The sequence below is a fragment of the Neodiprion fabricii genome, chromosome 1 (genome assembly GCF_021155785.1).
Source record: "Neodiprion fabricii isolate iyNeoFabr1 chromosome 1, iyNeoFabr1.1, whole genome shotgun sequence".
In the NCBI taxonomy this organism is placed as follows: domain Eukaryota; kingdom Metazoa; phylum Arthropoda; class Insecta; order Hymenoptera; family Diprionidae; genus Neodiprion; species Neodiprion fabricii.
This window is the reverse complement of record NC_060239.1, coordinates 962,246-978,017: the sequence shown is the minus strand read 5'-3', so window position 1 is coordinate 978,017 and position 15,772 is coordinate 962,246. Positions and strand designations below refer to the sequence as shown.

At 38.3% G+C, this 15,772-nt stretch overlaps 3 protein-coding genes across 5 annotated transcripts; 2 read left to right on the top strand and 1 right to left on the bottom strand.

Moving 5' to 3' along the window:
* The first annotated feature begins 151 nt into the window (after positions 1-151).
* LOC124185975 (peptidyl-prolyl cis-trans isomerase G) lies at positions 152-4,648 on the top strand. Of its 2 annotated transcripts, none has more exons than XM_046577259.1 (9): positions 152-577; positions 751-1,042; positions 1,173-1,260; positions 2,084-2,113; positions 2,194-2,339; positions 2,487-2,607; positions 2,731-2,983; positions 3,125-3,220; positions 3,304-4,648. In XM_046577259.1, the coding sequence occupies exons 1-9, from the start codon at positions 560-562 to the stop codon at positions 4,027-4,029; spliced, it is 1,770 nt and encodes a 589-aa protein (XP_046433215.1). In that variant the 5' UTR covers positions 152-559; the 3' UTR covers positions 4,030-4,648. The 2 variants fall into 2 exon arrangements, with proteins under 2 accessions (XP_046433215.1, XP_046433207.1); XM_046577251.1 differs by having other exon boundaries at positions 2,728-2,983.
* Positions 4,649-4,769: 121 nt separating this feature from the next.
* LOC124186068 (caspase-1-like) lies at positions 4,770-7,142 on the bottom strand. The gene is made up of 5 exons (XM_046577434.1): positions 6,906-7,142; positions 6,543-6,802; positions 6,130-6,435; positions 5,797-6,061; positions 4,770-5,658 (listed from the first exon to the last, which is right to left on the bottom strand). The coding sequence occupies exons 1-4, from the start codon at positions 6,980-6,982 to the stop codon at positions 5,805-5,807; spliced, it is 900 nt and encodes a 299-aa protein (XP_046433390.1). The 5' UTR covers positions 6,983-7,142; the 3' UTR covers positions 4,770-5,658; positions 5,797-5,804.
* Positions 7,143-7,262: 120 nt separating this feature from the next.
* Positions 7,263-13,789, top strand: LOC124185929 (structural maintenance of chromosomes protein 1A). Of its 2 annotated transcripts, none has more exons than XM_046577168.1 (21): positions 7,263-7,479; positions 7,624-7,760; positions 7,858-7,978; positions 8,227-8,326; positions 8,490-8,668; positions 8,756-8,894; positions 8,983-9,447; positions 9,539-9,967; positions 10,032-10,243; positions 10,331-10,499; positions 10,565-10,687; positions 10,774-10,905; positions 10,985-11,050; positions 11,125-11,282; positions 11,517-11,614; positions 11,704-12,008; positions 12,101-12,373; positions 12,480-12,659; positions 12,761-12,939; positions 13,075-13,252; positions 13,441-13,789. In XM_046577168.1, the coding sequence occupies exons 2-21, from the start codon at positions 7,649-7,651 to the stop codon at positions 13,561-13,563; spliced, it is 3,741 nt and encodes a 1,246-aa protein (XP_046433124.1). In that variant the 5' UTR covers positions 7,263-7,479; positions 7,624-7,648; the 3' UTR covers positions 13,564-13,789. The 2 variants fall into 2 exon arrangements, with proteins under 2 accessions (XP_046433124.1, XP_046433115.1); XM_046577159.1 differs by having other exon boundaries at positions 7,547-7,760.
* The last annotated feature ends 1,983 nt before the right edge of the window (positions 13,790-15,772 follow it).

Below are 15,772 nucleotides of genomic sequence, written 5' to 3'. Positions count from 1 at the left end.
GTTCATTCTGCGATCTGCGAAATATAAAGGGTGTGTTCCGAAATCAGCTTCCAGTACTGCAGCAATTTTATATCTTTTTTGCGTAGCTGAGTTCGTGACTAGCTCTGCCTCTGTCGTAGGGAGTCTAGCATATATGGTCTAGTACTGCTAACCAGTTTGGAACGCGCCCAAATTTGTTTATTCAAAATTCTTTTGGTTCAAATTTTGAAAAATCACGCTCGCACACGCTGTTCTATTTTAAATCGTTTTGTATAATCGATGTCCGCGGTGGTGCTTGAATTTCGTAAACGTATTGGACAAATTGTCGGACACCATATCTTAACCTCAAAAGCGACCATTTTGTGTACGTTCTCCCGTTGGCACTGCCGATGCCGCTTCTTATCTACTACTGCTCGGACCTGAACTACACGTCCCGAGTCCTGTGAGCGGACAGCTTAGCAACCATTGATTATACTTCCTTGAAACATTAATAATGCACTAATTGCTGCACAAACCACCGAATCGTAATTGAAAGTGTCTTCAACGGGGTGCTGGGATAACCGTTGATTTGTTATAACTTATGCTGATAGGAAATTCGGTAAGCTTATGCAGTGACTTTTCAAATTTTCGTTGTTTCTGATTAAATTATGTTAATTAATTAATCGTATCGTCGACCTTTCGTTGGTTGTAAATTTACATCGTTCATGCCAATTTGGAGGGCCCAATAATTAATTTGAGTCGCCTTCAACCCACCAACCTGGTAATTTGCAGAGAACAGTCATGACTAAGATCAGGCCTCGGACATTCTTCGACATAGAAGTAGGCGGGTTGCCTATGGGACGCATTGTCTTCGAACTGTATTCAGACATATGCCCAGAGACATGCGAGAATTTTCGTGCCTTGTGCGCAGGCGACAAAGGCCTGGGAAAAACAACTGGCAAGCCGCTGCATTATAAGGGAATCGTCTTTCACCGTGTTGTCAAAGACTTTATGATCCAAGGAGGCGATTTTTCCGTCGGCAATGGTACTGGTGGCGAATCAATCTATGGAGGAACCTTTGCAGGTAAGTTTTTTTATTTATGAAAAACATATCATAACTTACCTACTATTATGGATGACTCGACCAAGACTCAATTTTATAGACCACTTGATCTTGTACCCAGCATCAATTTAATTGTCCTATGTTTTTATAGATGAAAACTTCTCGGTTACTCATGATAAACCATTTTTGTTGTCAATGGCCAATCGTGGTAAGGATTCAAATGGTTCGCAATTCTTCATGTGAGTAAAATTTACTTGCTTGCATCTTATAGAGGAATTTATTTAGATATCACGATGTAGATGAAACCATTTTTAGACTCAACATTTCAACAGTCTTATGAGTTAGTGTTACAATGGCTATCAAACCTGGACATTTAACCGTATATTATACCTCAATTTTCATGGACATCGGTCATCACGGGAGTGATGAAATATATTCTTTATTTCGCAAGGAATAAATTATTAAGCAATGGAAAAGTTATGTTTCTTTCAGTATTTTCAGATCGACACTCAGATTGCGGATATTCAATGAACAGTATAGGGCTTGGAAAAAATTTCACCTGATGTTGATTAGTAAAAATTCATTAACTGAAAAACCAAATCTATCGTGTATACAATTCGAACATAGCGCTAAGACTTCTAAATGATACCAAGCCGTAAACCAAAAACGTGAAATTTGAGAAATTTTGCGAAAAATGAAAGGTATAGATTGTGTTCTGATGGTAGTGGAGCACGCTAGTGAAGTCAAAGTTGGTGAAAGGTAACATCGTTTTTCCTTGTGCAATTTCGACGAAAAACAATTGACCAAGTTATACTCGCCACAGGCAGCAGAGAGAATGGTTATTGCATTACTGTCTGTTGTGTCGGACAATTTTTCACGTTCTGTGTAAAATGAACAAGCCGACTAGAGCCACCGACAAACCTGGTGGAATGAATAACTCGACGCTGTTTCTGTGTAGTCGCGAGGGAGAGGCCCGCACGTCGCTACTACAACACAATGACTCCCGAAAGCTGGCTCTTTCTGTCCATCACTCATCTCCTTAATCATGTTTTGTTGTTGTAGTACAACTCAACCCGCACCCCACCTCGACAAGTAAGTTTAATTTCAGGCTTACTTTTTGTTTGAGAAAATTCAAAAAAACTTACATATTCACGTTTCGTTTTGATTTACAGCGTTCACGTCGTATTTGGAGAAGTGGTTTCTGGGCAAGAGATTGTCTCGCACATCGAAGGTCTACCTGTGGATCGCATGTCACGTCCCTTACAGGATGCCAAAGTTGTGAACTGTGGAGAGCTTGTTTTAAAAATCAAGGGCAAAGGTAATGACAGTGTTTTAACTAATAAGACTGCTAGAAATCACCGTGACTATTACACATGTCTCCTTACATTTGCAAGAACACAGTTTCCTACAATTAATTAGTTGATACGTATTTTTTTATTTTATTCTGTAAAACCCTTACTTACAGTTAAAAAACGGGAAATAAAGAGTACCATTGGTTCCCATTCATCATCCTCAGGAGCATCATCTTCATCTGAATCCAATTCGCATGTTGGCAAAAGTAGAAAAAAGAAAAAGTCTAAAAAAAGGTGACTGGTTCGAATATGCATTGTTACATTGTTTCTTTTTCTACTATTAAATACGTACTAAAGCCTATACTCCATATTGAATTTTTGGTAAAATGGTAATACATATTGTGATTTACACAGCAGCAAGAAACGCGCAAGGTCTGAAGAAGGAGAAATTCCCGACTCTGGTGATGAGGATGCTGGGAAACCTCACCCACTTGTGTCCGTAACTAAGATTGATCCAGATGAGATACCTGAGGTTCCCGCCAATAAATTTTTGTACAGAGCTGGGTCAGCCAATAATGCTAATCAGAAAGAATTTAGGCAACGTTTTGGGCGAGACAGAAATCGTGGGCATACAAAGAGTGGACGAATTATCAAAGGCAGAGGCGTGTTTGTAAGTAATGTCTGATTGGTTGAAGGAGTTCAAAGACGACCAAGATTTGCAGAGAATGAATTACTCCAAAAAAATAATATTAATGTTACGGTTCTATTGATTTAAAAAAATTACCCCTCACTGCCGATCGACGTTTTGCAGAGATTCCGTACGCCGTCGCGTAGTCGTTCCCGAAGTATGACTCCTCCACATTGGAAACAAGCACAAAATCGTACGATTAAACTCCATGAATTCCAAGTAAGCAACCCGTGAAGTTAAATGCTGTAGCCTTTATTTAGTTTGGCATCGTAATTTTTAACTCATTACGATTACCTTTACAGAAAATGGAAAAGGAACGTATGAAAAAGGAAGGCGACTTGGATGTTGAAGAGGGACAAAGTCAAATTCAACGGGAGGGCGAGAGAAGAAGGAAATTTTCTAACACTAGGGGGGAAGTGCAAGGCTTTGAGCAAGAAAATCAAGATCTCAAGTCGGAGGTAGCGGTTTTCCGTGACGAGATTAATCAGGTGGAGAATATAGAAAATTCAGCACAAGTATTGCGAAGTCATGGTAATGGAAATACAAACATTGAGAAAAACGGAAACAGTCGATCCAGGTCTGATAATAGGCGAGGTGATGGAAGACTGGATAAGCATCGCCCAAGTCATACAAAAACTGAGGATCACAGATATTCTAGGAGAGATTCCAGAGACAGAAATCGAAAGCGTGGTCGTTCAAGGTCCAGAGACCGTCGAAGGTCCAGAGATCGGGATCATAGCCGAAGAAGTAGCCGCGACAGAAAAGCTCGGAGGCACCACTCCCCCAGAAGACGTAGTTCCGTAAGACCAACTAACAGGTCAGACAGACACACCGAAGATCGTCGCGATAAGCGTAACGAAAGCAAGCGTTCAAGTAATGTAGACAACAAGGACGAGAAACGATCAAATATTGATCGCCAATCAGATAAGCCCGAAAAAAGTAACGATAGCTTGACGTCCGTCATGCAGCCAAAGTTCAAACGCCGATCACGCTCTTCTAGTAACAGTAGTCGAGCTTCCAAAGCGTAAAAAATTGAATTCCAGCGAAATTACTCCTAGACAATTCTGTACCGGAATTTTTTCTTCTCCTTTTATTTTCCTTCCACCCTTTCAATATTGTTTATCGATTCTTGAGAAATTCAATTAATCTATCTCACGTTCGAATACATTCTTCTTTATCAACTTTGTAAATAAATCACTCGCGTTTCTCTCTCCTAACGACTGGTCCGAACGTTTTCACTAATCGTCTGAATAAATAGATTTTCGAATTAGCTTGGTTTAACGTTGCATCAGAGTCCATGAAACCGTCATTCATTTCCTCGCCGTAATTGTACGAGTACCCAGAAGTACATGACCTGACTATGGGAAAATCAACATAAAATAGACAATCTGCAGAAACTATCAATAGGTATTGTCTAGAATATACAAAAGTATCAGGATTGTTGATAAAGGTTATACGGTATTGCTAACTGAAGATTTAGAATCATTGTCTAGAACTACCTTCTTCTTAATATTATAATTTGTATTTAGTATCTGACACAAGGATCTTGACACTTGAAGAGTTTCGCCAATTCAAGTCAACTAGGTAACAGCTGAAATGTGGAAGATTTTGTTTCTTTTATGACATTAAATGAATTATATTCAGGGAGTGTTGTGTTTTCATTCCAATCAAATGATATCATCATACTTGTAGATAACAGTTATTTTGTTCTACATAGGAAAGCTCACTGGATGAATGGATAAGATAAGAAGTTCTTTTCCAACATTAATTACAGTTAAATATACTTTATTAATGTTATAAATATTCATACAAAGTGTATAAAAATGCGTATAAATGTGCTATTCCAAAACTACATTTACTTAAAATGTAAAAATACAAAAGAACGTTCAAATAATTTGAGCAATTATTGAATTCACAAAATTAAGATAACAATTTCAATCACAGGGGTATTTTGCTGTTTGTTTTGTTTTAAGCTCTAGCAAAATTAGTTTACATACGAAAAAAAAGGAAATACAAAAGTAGGAAATTTATCTGTGCACGATTTACACTTTTCGTTGGATTGGGCCATACATCACATCCTATCACTGCTTACCAACTAGGTATGAATCTGAAGAATACCATGGGTTTATACTATAGAACTATAGAATATAATAGGTGTGTGTACAGTATATCTTACGTAGTAGAAACATTGAAATTGTATACATATAAAATTGACCTAACAGTAAATGCACTTTGTTCCAGTTGTGGCCATCAGCCAAAAACAAAAGGACAAGCTATATGATATAATACGTACACTGTTTGAGATCAAATGATTACATCTTGAAGAGTTTTGTGAGTATTAATTACAATTTAGCGATCAGTTGTCGCTTAAGTTTCCTCAAAGTAACAAGATCTAAGTAATGTTACAATGCTCTGTCCTGATCGCAACTTCACAAATACTTCCAGCAATGCAAATTCATTCAAGTTGTTCTAGTAAATAACATTCGATTTTGGTCCGTTGAATTGTTTCGTTTGTGTCATGTTATTTGTGGCTATTATAAGCATTTTTTGTTGTGTCAAATGGCATTGTCAAAATATGCTTTAAGTAACTGCTGTATATGTGAGCAAGTAACGGCAGATAGTTCATGACAAACAATGTGTGCAGTCACTGAAGTAACCTAATCTAATGGAATAAGATGTTACAGATTATTACCTGGGATGAAAAATTTCCGTCGAATAGAGCGAAGGATATTCATAGCTGATAAAAACTGTTCTCAGTCAAGAATTATGGCAAATTGAATTAAAACGATCTTGACCTCGTGCATCAATTAGCAGCAACGCCGTTCTTAGGCAATGTGAACTTCACTAGGCGTGTCAGCATTGAAGTGATACATGGAATTTGTTTCTGCTGATGCATAGTAATATTGTCAGGAGTATTAGATTCAAAATCAATTGCAACGCGCTGACAAACAAAAGTCAGGAGTGTTAGCAAATCCCATCGTGAGCCATTTTCGCAAAGCTCCAAGCACAAAGCTTGCATGAACCAGGATCCTCGGGTCGTGTTCCTCCAAGAATAGAAACCTAGAAGAGATGAAATAAATATTGCTAACAATGCACTCACAAAGCCTACAAATGATAATGGTAATTACCTGGTATGGTCGAGTAGGCTATTAAAAAATCTGCATGGCTTGGTATGCGAAAACTTTGGGAACCATGTCCGTCTGTTTCTGTGCGTTCTCTGAGGCTAACACCAGGATCTAATTTGTCTCCCTGGCATGCCTGGATAAAGAACATTTTAGGTTTACCAGAGAGTGTCGGACACTTGTCTGCGGTAAAGTATGACCAAATTGTGTCAGCTTTGTAAGGAGTGTCATGGGCGTATAATATACCCAGCTCTCCATGAGACAGTACAGCCACAACTAAACAATCATGATCTGAATGATCCATTTCTGAAACTGATTCATTTCTCATGTTAGTATGCCTCAAGGATAAGTGATGAAAATTCTTGAAGGATGAGTTGGCAATTTGTAAAACAGGATCAAGCGTTTGATGACACACAAACCTTTTTCTAGTTTCTTCTGAATATCCTTGAATATTAGATTCTGAAAATCTTTGACCTCGAATCCAAGTTTGACTAGACAGTTCCTTAGCGTTTCACAGTCAACGTTAGTGCCAGATCTGGGCTTGAGGTGATTTATGGTGAAGGATTCGTGGTTAAAAATCAGAGCTATACCTCGCTTGGAATGATTCATGTTGTAGTGAGTCGCGTAGCGCATTGTTGGACTATTTTGAAATTGGTTTCCATAAGACTGCGCGTTGCTCCTGAAGGAAATCAAAGGTAAACAATCTTACTTCAGTTCTATTTGAAGGTTATATTAGGTTAGGGTTACATTTGGTAGATTTGATGAAAATTTTTCCAACTTACCTTCCGTAACCAAAGGCATCTCCGTAGTCATCCCCTTCGACAGAACTGTCGACGCAACTCTGAATTGTCGCAGACATTATTTTTTTCTATCTTTAACACCTCCAACAAGTATCGATAGGTTTTATCAATATAAACAAACCTCTTTACATGCAGCTTTGTGGATACACTATCCACACGCGTAACACTGTGACGATATTGCCTATGCGACCATAGGTATGAAAATGTCGGACGTAGCAAGCAATGACCCTGAATGACTCATCCGTCGGCTTCTTACCTCCTCATGTTCACAAATTATCCTCTCAGGCACAGAGAGCTAATTTCGGAACGCACTTGCAGAGGGGGATTCGTGGTGAGTATTCCAAAATGGTTCCAAAGTGGTTTCAACTCCCGCGCATAGTTCCCGCCACGGTTACCGCGGTGATATATGACAAAACATCAGACTGATCGGAACGTTGAACGGAGAGTCTGGCGCTTGGACATTCGTTTCTGTATTCATTTTCTCAGCGTCGTAGCGTAAGCATTGTGGCGTCTCGCGCCTGCCACGAGCTACGGTTTCGATGATTTTTCGTTAGAGGTATATTTACGTTTGGCTGCGACATGTAAATAGTTTTCAGTGTCAACACTCATGTTTTGTTGGTTAGTATTTTAGTGGAGATTCGAGAGGCGTGGACACTAGTAAACAATAACCGCGGTGATCCGTACGGTTCGCATCTGACAGGTTATTGGATACAACCGTAACCAGGATGCCAGCATTTCTGAGTTACATTGAAGTCGAAGACTTCAAATCCTACAAGGGAAAACTTAGAATTGGTCCACTTAAGCCCTTCACGGCAGTCGTAGGCCCAAATGGATCCGGTAAGACCTTCCTACCAAATTCTAAATTGTCATGATCTCAAGCTTGCAACGTCGTTACTGAACATATTTTCAGATCTTTGACTCTCTCAAATTACAGGCAAATCAAATTTCATGGATGCCATCAGTTTTGTCATGGGAGAAAAAACTAGCAGCCTTAGAGTAAAAAGATTCAGTGAGCTCATCCATGGTGCTTCAATTGGTCAGCCCGTTAAGCGAAGGTAAGTGAAGGCAAATAGTCATTACATTTTTTAGTAAAATAGGATGAATGAGTATGGGGGTAAGTCCAAAAGATAGCGTTCAAGGTATAAATACTCATCAAGATGGAATTGGACTTGAACAGTACATTAATTAACTTCATGATTTTATATTTGAAGAAAATGGTGCCTCTGCCATCAATGGCTTGACCTATCTCTCATTTAGCCTTTAGATTACCATATGTTTAATTGTTGATCGGTTTAACTTTCAGTGCTTCGGTTACAGCTGTATTTAAAATGGAAGATGGTACTGAGAAGAGTTTCATGCGGTCAGTGCAAGGCTCCGCTTCCGAGCATCGTATCGATAATATGGTGTGTTTATTACTCATAGTTATTAAATTCAAATACATCTTTGTCCCTTAATTCACCAAAGTAGATCATTAGGTTTCAAAGCTTGTGTGTGAATAATCAATGATAATTAAAATGTGCAATCTTCTCATTTTGCAATTTCTTAAACCAATCTTGCATCCTGTAGGTTGTAACTAGTCAAGTGTACCTTAACGAGTTGGAACATCTTGGGATAAATGTGAAGGCTAAGAATTTCCTCGTCTTTCAAGGGGCTGTGGAGTCGATAGCTATGAAAAATCCCAAAGAACGAACAGCTCTTTTCGAAGAGATCAGCAATTCGGGTGCACTGAAAACAGAATATGAAAGGTAAATCTGAAATTTCTCACTCACGAATTGTAGCTCAAAACGGTTTGATTACATTGTACTCAATGTCTATACTTCAAACCCACTCAGGCTCAGAAGTGAGATGTTCAGAGCGGAGGAAGAGACACAGTTCTCTTATCAAAAAAAGAAAGGTGTAGCTGCTGAGAGAAAGGAGGCAAAATTAGAAAAGGAAGAAGCCGAGAAATACCACCGTTTAAAAGAAGAATGTGTAAGTGGACTGAACAACTTGATTTTCCCCCAAATTTACCTCTTGGCTACACATATTTTGATTTCTTCATTCTGTTTATCAAAATCAGGCAGAAAAGCAGGTGGAGTTACAGCTCTTCAGGTTGTTTCACAATGAAAAAGAGATTGAAAATTTAGAAAACACTCTTAAAAAGAAGCAGCATGAAGTGGATAAGATATTGAAGAAAAAGGAAAAAGTGGATGAGAAATTGCGAGAGCAGAAAAAAGAGGCTGGCAAACTAAACCGTGAATATCAAAAGATTGAACAGGATATTAGGGAAATGGAAGCAGAGATATCCAAAAAAAGGCCCACTTTCATCAAGGCAAAAGAGCGTGTCACTCACATGCAAAAAAAAGTCGAATCTGCTCGCAAATCTTTGGCAACTGCTCGTACTGCTGACGAAGCCCACAAGAAAGACATAAAGGAGCTTCACGACCAGTTGTCCCAAGTTGAGCAAGCTAAAAGTGCCTATGAGGCGAATGTCGCCGGACAATCACAGTCACAGGGGAGAGACGTACAGCTTGAGGATGAACAGGTATACTTTTAGAGTAAAATGTGCAATATAAATTTTTTAACATTAAACCAGAAAAATTGGTATGGTTAATATTATTTAAAAATGATTCAAGGTCCGAGAGTATAATAATCTGAAAGAAGCGGCGGGAAAACAATCAGCACGCTACTTGCAGATGCTCGATTCCATTAATCGTCAGCAAAAATCCGACCAAGACAGGCTTGATAATGAAGGTAGAAAGAAAACAGATGTTGAAAATAAGCACAAGCAGAAAGGTCACATGAGAGACGAGGCTCAAAAGCGTGTAGAAAAGCTTGAGGAGCACATTAGAACTTCAGAAGCTGCGTTGGAGGATCAGAAGAAGCTCAGAGCTGATCTACAGTCAGATGTGGGAACATCCAAAGACAAGATACAACAGATACAGCGCGAGTTGGAAAACATATCTGAACAGCTTGGTGATGCCAAAGTTGACAAGCACGAGGTTTCAAGGAACAAAAAGAAAACAGAAATTGTTGAAAATTTCAAACGTCTTTATCCTGGTGTGGTGAGTAAAAAATGTCCGTTGTTTTGGTGGTAAAACTGTATTCTATTTTATTTATTTGGTTTAGTACGACCGTATGATCAACATGTGCCAACCGATCCACAAAAGATTCAACGTAGCTATTACCAAGGTCTTGGGGAAGTACATGGAAGCTATTGTTGTAGATACTGAAAAGACAGCAAGACAGTGCATACAGTATCTTAAGGAACAATATTTAGAACCAGAAACGTTCTTACCACTTGATTATATTCAAGCAAAGCCATTGAAGGGCAGACTTAGGTATGTTAAACGCCGTTCGGATTTCTGGAATGTGAAAATTATCTTACTGATGATCAATTCTACATGGTGCTAATAATTATTTTGCAGAAACATCCAAGAGCCCAAGAATGTCAAGCTTTTATATGACGTGCTCGCTTTTTCGCCAAAGGATATCGATAGAGCTGTTTTATTCGCCACTAATAATGCTTTGGTCTGTGAAACTCCTGAAGACGCCAATAAAGTTGCGTATGAGATGGACAAAAAAACTAGATACGATGTAAGTAAATGCATATGAAGAAAAAATCGCGAAATATAAATCTCACGTTTATTTACTCAATTTAGTGTGTCGCACTTGATGGAACTTATTACCAGAAAGCTGGAATCATTTCGGGTGGAAGTTTGGATTTGGCAAAAAAAGCAAAGAGATGGGACGAAAAACAGATGTCACAGTTAAAATCTCGGAAGGTAACACTATCAAAATTAAATGCTCACACATCTGATTGTTGACGACCATAAAATAACAACCTAGAGATGCGCTCGTTGATTTTCAGGAAAAACTCACAGAAGAACTAAGAGAGGCTCTTAAGAAATCTCGCAAAGAATCCGAACTTAATACAGTCGATTCTCAAATTAGGGGACTTGAGACCCGCCTGAAGTACAATAAAAATGATTTGGTAACAACGGTAAGTGGACAGTACGGCTATACAATTAGTTTTTAACCATTTTGGCAAATCACGTTCACTATTTTAATTTAATCCGTAGAAAAAGCAAATAGCGGATCTCGAAGTGGAGCTGCAGGCACTACAAAATGAGTTGAATCTCTTTGGTGTGAGTAATCGATGAGTATTGGGAGAAATATTCCCATGGTAATCGATTAATTGTATTGATATACTTTTTTGTAGCCCACAATAAGCGATATTGAAAAAACAATGGCCACCAGAGATCAAGAGATCCAAGCTATCAAGGAAAAAATGAACAGTGTGGAGGACGATGTGTTTGCCAACTTTTGCGAACAGATCGGTGTTGCCAATATTCGTCAGTACGAGGAAAGAGAATTGAGGTAGAGTCCAGGAACCTGTACCATCTTTTTTGTTTTTGCCCTCTTAATTTGAATAAAATCAATGCTATTCAGCAATTATCTCCCAAACGTCTCTCAATACCTACAGATCCAGCATAATCCTTGATCCTTGGTCCTTCAATCGTTCCACAATTGCTGATATCATTAGGTATCAATTTATGAGTGAATCACAATGAAATTCATGTTCAATCTAAATACCAAACACTCGTGTCACAGATCACAGCAAGAGCGTGCCAAGAAACGAATGGAATTCGACAACCAAACAAATCGTATTTTGAACCAGTTAGATTTTGAAAAACAAAAAGATACCGAAAGTAAGAATATTTTTCATTTTCCAATTTTGAAATACCTAATGAATTAATATCTTGGGAATTAATTTTAATCCGGTTCTACAAAACAACAGGCAATGTACTTCGCTGGGAAAGAATGGTTCAAGATGCTGAAGATAAACTAGATGCGGCTCGTCAAACCGAGTCTCATCAACTGACTGAGAAAGAAAATGACGAGGTACAAATGAAGAAATTAACATCGACTCGTATTAACAAAAAGCTAGAGATGGATCAGGAAGAGGAGGAAATTGGAAAGGCAAGACGTGAAGCTGGTGCTATTGCAAAAGAAGTTCAGGCTGCGCAAAAACAGCTAAATTCAATTGAATCAAAGATTGAACAAAGGAAAGCAGATCGACATGCTATTTTGATGCAATGCAAGGTGGGTAACTTAGATATCCACAAGGTATCTCAATTACTTTCTAATTAGTTACATCCTTGAAAATCACGATAAAATCATCATCCAATTTTCAGATGGAAGACATTGCAATACCCATGTTGCGTGGGAACATGGAGGATATCACACAAGAGAGTACTGTGGCTGGAAGCGAAACAGGCACAGACTCTACATTGAATACTCAACAGCAGTACGAACGGGAAAGTTTGATCACCATCGACTACGGTCTTCTCCCTGACAGTCTAAAGGACATAGACGATGACGATATTAAAAAGACGAATGACAAACTCAATAGAGTAATAAACGAGCTTCAGGGAACAATACAGAGAATACAAGCTCCAAATATGAAGGTTTGGATTTACATTTTTATTGTTGAGCTAAATTTAACTTGACTCAGGTCACTTCTAGGTCTGAAATGAATCTGATAATTTGGAATAAATATACTTCTCGATATAGGCGTTGCAAAAGTTATATGCGGCTAAGGAAAAATTGCAAGAAACGAATGAGGAGTTCGAACAATCTCGTAAAAAGGCTAAAAAAGCTAAAACTCAATTCGAGAAGGTTAAGAAAGAGAGACACGATAGGTTCATGGCATGTTTTGAGCACGTCGCCAATGAAATCGACCCGATCTATAAGGTAAATACTGAATATATGTCTACATACTCTTACCATGTACAGATTTAACGTTCTTGCTTCATTTTTGATTTATATTTTGACTGTTTTTCGACCCTTATCAGTCTTTAGCAAAGAACCAGTCCGCCCAGGCATTCCTTGGACCAGAGAATCCTGAAGAGCCGTATCTGGATGGTATTAATTACAATTGCGTTGCTCCGGGTAAACGATTCCAGCCAATGTCCAACCTTTCTGGTGGTGAAAAAACGGTTGCGGCCTTGGCGTTGCTGTTTGCCGTTCATAGGTAATTGCTTTCAAAGTCAGATCGAGAAGTTGGTGAAGGTATAAAAACGGCCTAAACCCGTTGAAGTTTCGGTGTGGTTTCCTTTCGATCTAGGATCTCTATGCTTCGATGTCATAAATTCTTTTGCTGTCGTAGCTTTCAGCCAGCACCCTTTTTCGTTCTGGACGAAATTGACGCAGCCCTGGACAATACGAACATTGGAAAAGTAGCGAGCTACATTCGTGACAAGACTAGCTCTCTACAGACGATTGTTATTTCGCTCAAGGAAGAATTTTACTCTCACGCAGATGCGCTCGTCGGCATCTGCCCTGACGTAAGTGGTTCCGCACACAATCCCGACTCTATCCGCGATCGTAGTGTCTCGCTTGCTTCTATATGAAATAAAAATGAGATTCATTTCGATCGTGTATAGCACTCTAAAGTGCAAAAATTGAGTTTTCGTGATTTATCTTCACATACGTCTATTTGGCGATGTTACTAACGGCCTGTTCTGTTTCACAGGTTGGTGAATGTCTAGAGAGCAAAGTCCTAACACTTGACTTGACAGAATATCCAACTAATTCACAGGCGGTCGAACGGGAACCCGCAGGAATTTTCCCCCCAGCACCTATTATGAATTTGTAAAATTATCTTCAACGTAAAAGTTGGGATTAGGGATTCGGGTTTCCTGGTAATAACATTTGGAGAACGTAACGAAATACTTAATGTCAATTTTTATTTTATTTCCTTATGTTTGTTCTGTATTTTTGCACGTATCATCTGTGTTATGATCTGTAGTCTAAGCAGAATATTATAAGGAGACACAGTCTATGGGTTATTATAAAAGTTTATAAAAATTCTTCAACCATTTCGTAGTATTTTCAATATTTAGATATACCTACAACCACAGATGCGTTGATATCCATGTTATAATCTTATCAAAAAATGAATAATTTATAAATGTTTAATTAGCTTTCTTAACTTTTTATTTTTTTTTCTCGTGCATACTGCAACAATCATTTTATAGAATACCGAATATTCAGTTTCAACTTTTTTGCCAACTGTTACTACTGTATACCAAATTCAAAGATTACTCACATCTATTTTATTGTTTCAAAGCGTTTTAAGCCCGCAAAATTGTACAAAATTTATCTAATTTTCTAAAGATTGCCAATCTATTCTACCGGTACGGATAGGAGCGCATTCCGGCAAAGAGCATTTCTTCCTTGAATACATGCCCAGATATTGAAATGCGTCAGTCCATAATCCAGATGTATTTTCAGAATTTTTCGCAGCCGTTGGAATGCCGCGTTTCCGATCTGCTGATTCCATCAGCGAACATCTGAGACATTCATCTTACTTGTGCAACAGCCATTATTTATATCTCCGCGTGTGACTCATCGTTTCATCTAGATACCTAATATATATTTATTCACGTCTTGCGTGTACACGTGTAAGTAATTATACATAAGATCCATTTGCAACATGAAAGTAATGGTGCTTTGATTTAACTTCAAAAAATGTAACTTTTTTTTGTAAACTTCCAGTTACTGTCAGTCTAATCGGAGGTGACACAGCGGGTCCCCCTTTTTCTTAAAGGTACCCTATTTTTTTGTTTTCCTATAAGCACTGCAAAGCCGAAGATTTTCCCTAAATGTACCCTAAAACAGTCAGTTTCCACTTGAAACCCACCCCCCTATCTTTGCCATCCAGTTATTTTTTTTTTTATAAACTAAAACGGACTGAAAAATCAATTTTATACTTGAGAATAGTGTTTTTACTTCCAACCTAACGTAAGAACAAAAATAAAATACACCGAATCTCAAAACCGTCTTATATTTCAAAAAAGCATCATTTTTATGGTTTATTCTTAATCGAGTGTCCTGATCTACGGAACGTATGCGCTCATCCCAAATTATTTTGTACCTACGTTTAGCTGGAAATATAAACATTGTTCTTAAGCATTTAAATATATCAGTCCATTTCAGTTTATGCAAAAAAAAATAAGAAATTAAGATTAAAAAACATCGAATATTTCAATCGTCCCCCGGCACGTGTTAATAATAATCGTAGATTTTTTGGGGTGCGGTCGAAAGAATTCAAAAACGACCAAAGGAACGAACACTCTAGCGTGTATCCAATTTTGCTCTATTTGATCATAATACTCCCTATTTCCCCAAAAAAGCCTGTAATTATATTTTAATAATTTTTTACTGCGCAATGTTTAAGTGACAAAAAAAAAAAAAAAAGTGAACCGTGACAATCCGTATTAACGGCCGCTGTATTGTGATACGTAGCGTTAATATATAATTTCGTTTACAAGTTTCCACTTCGCAAATCAGACCGCATTGCTAGAGCGTATCTCGCGCCTGTACGATATCATAGACAGTGTCATTAGATTTCGAAATTGTCTACAATGCGTGCATCCTACTATATCATCTTGTAGTAAAAACGTATATATGTAAATGTATGCGGTAATACGTTACGTGCGTATCGGCAGTATAAAAATATTAACAATTCTGATTTATGACCACTTCAAACGAAGTAGGTGTCCCCGGGTCAATACAGACTATTGCTCTCACTTGTGGCGGTGATGAGCTCGCGTGCACGCACATGTGTAAACAAATATTACAATTTAGTACACATCGACTTTATGTACGAGCTTCCAGAATGCGGCCAAAATGATAGTATGTATTAGGATTTAGGACGAGCGCCTTCTAAACACGCAGTTAGTTGGCTCGCTGAACAGATTCTCGCAACTGCATCCAATTGCTATATCGGCGAAGTTCTGTGTTGTATGACTATGTATTGCCTGATATTACATACATCTACTACCGTACCTTCGGCTAAAAAC